General features: G+C 40.6%; 1 protein-coding gene across 1 annotated transcript; it reads left to right on the plus strand.

Moving 5' to 3' along the window:
- Positions 1-130: 130 nt before the first annotated feature.
- Positions 131-5,210, plus strand: sult6b1 (sulfotransferase family, cytosolic, 6b, member 1; the record flags this gene model as incomplete). The annotated part of the gene is made up of 5 exons (XM_023404169.2): positions 131-229; positions 486-609; positions 3,026-3,120; positions 4,637-4,793; positions 4,878-5,210. Coding segments are annotated over 5 exons (603 nt in total), but the record flags the coding sequence as incomplete, so codon positions are not given.
- Between the last annotated feature and the right edge of the window lie 6 nt (positions 5,211-5,216).

Consider the following 5,216-nt stretch of genomic DNA (forward strand, 5'->3'; position numbering starts at 1 on the left):
TGCTGATGATCTGTTTCCTGAATGAGATTTTAATAGAAAGGGACGTTGAATCTAAAGACTGGGGTTCACGTGTGGTTTTGGTTTATTTCACGTGCAACAAAATAATCTGATCAGCTGATGTCAAACACTTTCCTCTCAGACGGTGGATGAAACTCCCTCTCCCAGGTTTCTGGGGACTCACCTGCATCCCGACAACATCCCCTCCTCCTTTTATGCAAAGAAAACCAAGGTAAGTTTTAACTGTAGAAACAGACGACACAGAGGGAGGTCAAGAGGTCAAGAGGTCAGAGGTCACGTCACAAATAGGAAATAAGGCTGGTTTGAGTTCAAATCATTAGTTTATTCTCATTTTCTTTTTGTTTGTCACATTATTAATTTATTTAAGATCTTATGATTTTCTTACTCCTCTGTTCTTTCTTTGTCACAGTTCATTCAAATGTAAATGTAATTGACGTGTTTTATGTTTTACATCACGTCTCGTACAGATGCTGGTGATCTTCAGGAATCCCAAAGACACTCTGGTTTCCTTCTATCACTTCTCCAACAACAACCCAGTCCTCCCAGTCCAGTCCTGGGAATACTTCTACTCTCACTTCCTGAGTGGAGACGGTAAAGAATCGAGCCCAAGAAAATTTACTGGATGCTGATTGTTAGATCGCTGCATCTGATTATTGTTGGATCACATTTGATGTTTTATTACATTTTGTTTTATTACAACAAGAGGAAGATTTTCTAGAATTAGTTCTTTGTGTCCTCAGGACCTTGAAACTGAGACTGTATGAGGTAAATTACATCTTTTTTATGGATCTCCAGTGTGTTTCATAAAACATGATTACACAATCATTTTTCTTGTGCCAATGAACCGCATGAAAATTGCAAAACCAGCTGTGTGTTAGTCCGCCTCACACTAGTTTCTGTCTCCCTAACTCTGCAGCTCTCAGCTCTGAAGCTGTAAATCTGTAAAAATGTTCATAAATATAGTCAGTCCTAAAACAGCTGCTCACTGTAGCTTTAATCGAACAGACCAGAGGAAATGGTGCCTTTGTTGGGGACTATTTTCAGCGGCGGATTGGTTTACAGCTCTATGGCACAGAAGAGTTTGGGCTTTTAATATGAAATCTAAACTTCATTCGAAATCGAAGTGTTAAATCCAGGAAGTGATGAAACGAAACTGAACAACAACATAAACATCAAGCACAAAATCATGATCAGTGAATCCACATTTCCACATATTTTCAATCTTTGAGAAAATCTGAACTGATGTCAGGAGGCATGAAGTCAATCCAGATTATAAAATGTGACTTTTATTACACGCACCCATCCACCACTGAGCGCCACTTCTTGTTTGGCACATACAGTCCCAGTGTGACTTGAGCTCCACTGGGTTTATGGGATAATAAACAGCGTGCTCGGCCAACTCAGCAGCTGGGTCAGGGTGGAAATGTTGGAGGCATTTAAATCCAGTTGGGGTAAAAGAACCCACTGTTTCTTTACTCAGTGATTTTACTACAGCAACACATTCATGAACATCACATCACAGAGCATTAAGAAGAAGAAGTAAATCATTATTTAAGCATATTTGATGTAAGATGTGATGTTATTTGGGATTTAAATTTCAGGTCCATGTCTTTTTTAATTTGGAATCCTGAAGAATTCCGTTGCCGCGGTTACCGTGGTAACGCAGCAACCAGCCTACTTTATCAGCGGTTCTGAAGCTCTGCCCACCGTTGCCATCTTGGCAGCGCCCCTAACTCGCGGCTAATCCAAGAAAAAAAAGTCTGTTTAATAACTGTAAGCATTCGCTCCCGTTAGCTTCGTTAGCACAGCTGGGCGTCTGAGTGCCCTGCTCAAAGGTTAACCCACTAGGTAGCTAATTAGCTAGCCAACTAGCTAAGCTAAAGAGCCAGGTATGGTGAGTGCAGCAACTGATACTGCTAATTAGTACCAACATATAAATAAGATAATACTATAATTTCACTCACCTGAAAAACCACAGACCTCTAGTGGACTGTGGCAGCCCACCTGTCACTCAAACTTTAAGACTTAATAACATTTAAACAGCGGAGTTATATAAACAAATAGCTATAGACACCAAAACCCATTTTTATAGCAGGCTGTAAACATGTTTATTTCTGCAGTAAAGTTGGACATTTTAACAAATAATCTGTATTTCTTCTGTCTGCTTCACAATAAAAGTCCCCATACTTGAGGTCTTTTAATGTGAAGCAGCAGTAGTAGTAGGAAACGTTGGGTTAGTAGTAATTAGTAGTGGGATTAGCATTAGCAGGAACTGGATACACCTCTGATTTTGTAGGAGAGTGAACAGTCAGATGAATTTTACAAATAACAAAATTACAACGAGGTAAAATAGAATTACAGATCAACACTGAATCACATGCACACTCACTTTCCAGTGAATCCCTCGTGCACGTGAAGACAAACATAGACAGTACAATAAGTACCACTGAAAAGAAGTGGACCAGACGTACAAAGCAGCTTATAGTGGGAGGTACTCTGAGCTCTATAACTCTTCCAGTGTGGCTGTAAAGCATCATCGCTGCCTAGAGATTACAGAGCTGTAAAGAGGTTCACTTTATAGCTTCAATTACCCAGCAGGCACCTCAGGCAGAGCCGTGCGTGTGTGAGGCTGAAAACATCCAGACGCAGTCAAAGAACTTTACAAACCTCAGACATCAGAAACATTTTGACCCAATTAAATTTAAACTTTTTGAAATCTCTGCTTTTATTTTACGCCACATTTTTACCCAAATAATGTTGGAACACGTCGGTGAAGTTTGGAGTGTTTGATGTCGGGGTTAATAATTTGTTTTTAAGTTTTAAACACTTGTTACATAAAACAGTTGTTTCAGCAGCATCACAATGACAATTTTCTTCACTATGTTTTGTTTGTTGGAGCAGTTTTCAACAGTTAAAGACGTAACGTTTGTTTTCATTGTTTGATTTTGTTTGTGTGTGTGTGTGTGTGTGTGCGTGCGTGCGTGTGTGTGTGTGTGTGCGTACGTAGTTCCTTGGGGGTCATACTTTGATCACGCTCTGGCCTGGGAGAAGAGGATTGACGACCCCAACGTCATGATTGTCACCTATGAAGAGCTAAAACAGGTGCTCACACGCTGATTGTTTAGTTTCTGTCGTGGCTTTGAAGCAATTTTAAAAAATAATTTTATTTTTTACATATGAAATGTTTGAAAATCACTTGTTGCAATGGAGCATTTGAATTAATACCTAAACTTTAAATGAGAAATTGACACCTGTAACACAAAAGGCAGGTGAGGTCTTGCTGTTGTCACCTGATGTTTGATGGTTTATCACCTGTATAATGTGATAAATTCATATGTGCTTTAGTTTCTGTTTCCATTTTCCAAACTATCCGTGAGTGTTTAAACTCATTTCCTTTCTTTACGTGGTCTCGTTTAAAACCTCAGAGGACACATCGAGGTACAGACAAACAATAACTCAAATCAAACTCATTATATGCAATTATACACACTAATTATAATAATTATATATACTAATGAGGCCAACTTAAAGTTCTATTGAATAACATTGAAGTACGTGGGGCGCAGATCCTCCGAACTCTGTCTGAATGTCTGAATGTCTGAATGTCTGAATGTCTGAATGTCTGGGTCTCTGACATTCCAAGTGAAAAAGCTTCATAAATCAATAAGGATTAGAGCGGATCCCTCCGCACTGATACCGTCACTATGTCCTGATGAAGCTTAATGCGCAGTGATCTACTGCAACAACAGGTCTGAGGTGCAACTGGCCGAACGCCTGTAAATGAAATCCCTGTAATCCGACACAGAGAGGAGAACTCTTTCTCTCGTAAATAAAGGAAACAAGATTTATGTCTAAAAAGTTAAATCCAACTTCAATCTCACTTCGGATCACAGCTGATCAATGTGGATTTTAAAAGTAAGTTAGATATTAACCCTTTCAGGTCTCATTTTCTACATTATTTCTTTGATTCACCTTTTAAAGGGTTCTTACATATAAATAACACCCAAGTGTTTTATATCACAACGTTGAGAACAACTTCCTCACCGTGCAAACAGACCATCCGGCCCAAAGGATGAAAACTTGACACCTAGTTTTTTGAAATCCTTCAAATATTTAGTGAAAACGAACCTTTACTGATGTGGATGAGTTGAAATGTTTTTCAGCAAAGTCTGTAGGTTCATAAAAACAGAGCAACATGTGAGTAAAATAGATGAATGGAGAATAAATGCAATAAAATGAACTGAGTTGTAGTTGTCGTCTGTCGCTCTACTTTAACCAGATTTTAGAGGCGGAGTCACGTACGACCTCACAGGAATATTTAAAGGAAAGTGGAGAGTCGACAGATTCTAACAACATTTAAATCATATTTCTACTTTGTACTAACGTAACGATATTAATAGAAACATCCATCGACCTCAGAAGGGTGACAGAACAAATTTCTAAACGACCATAGTTAATATTTCTTGAAAATATGAATTGAAACCAATGACTAATATTGACTCTTTCATAGTCGTTGGTTTCAGTTCATCTTAATGAATCACTTTAAGTTCACTTCCTCACTAACAGAGACTTGGAGTTTCCGTCGTTAACGGCTCTGTTTCGGCTTCCTGTCCTGCAGGACCTGAGCGAGGGCGTCCGTCAGATCTCCAGCTTTTTTGGTTTCAGCCTGACGGAGGCTCAGGTGCATCAGATCGCCGAGGGGAGCACCTTCACCGCCATGAAGGAGAGCGCCGCCAACTCCCACGGCACCATGGGAAACGTCATCTTCAGAAAAGGTTCCTGAATCATTTCACAAACGGCATCTTGGGTTTCACGTGAATACAGGAAGTTAACCGTGCCGTGTTTCTGTACCTGAACAGGTGAAGTCGGGGACTGGAGGAACCATTTTACACCTGAGCAGAGCCAAGAGATGGACGAGGCCTTCAACAAACACCTGGCGGGAACCAGGCTGGGAGCGAAACTCAACTACCAACTGCACTGCCAGTAGGAAGAGAGGGAGGAAGAGTTTGTAGAAGAAGAGTGTGCGAGGACTTTTCAGCCCTGAGCTGAGTCGGACCCCGACCGTGGCATCCACCCTCAACCACGCTAAGCTAAAGTGGTAGAGGAAGGTGTCAGAGGCGGCGCAGAACGTGACAGGAAACGCTGCCTGCGAGGCTCAGCTCAGGGCTAAAAGTCCCAGTGTGAAGAAAGATGGAGGA

The sequence above is a fragment of the Seriola lalandi genome, unplaced genomic scaffold (genome assembly GCF_002814215.2).
Source record: "Seriola lalandi dorsalis isolate HSWRI2012SDOR001 ecotype SW California unplaced genomic scaffold, Sedor1 jcf7180002054225, whole genome shotgun sequence".
In the NCBI taxonomy this organism is placed as follows: domain Eukaryota; kingdom Metazoa; phylum Chordata; class Actinopteri; order Carangiformes; family Carangidae; genus Seriola; species Seriola lalandi.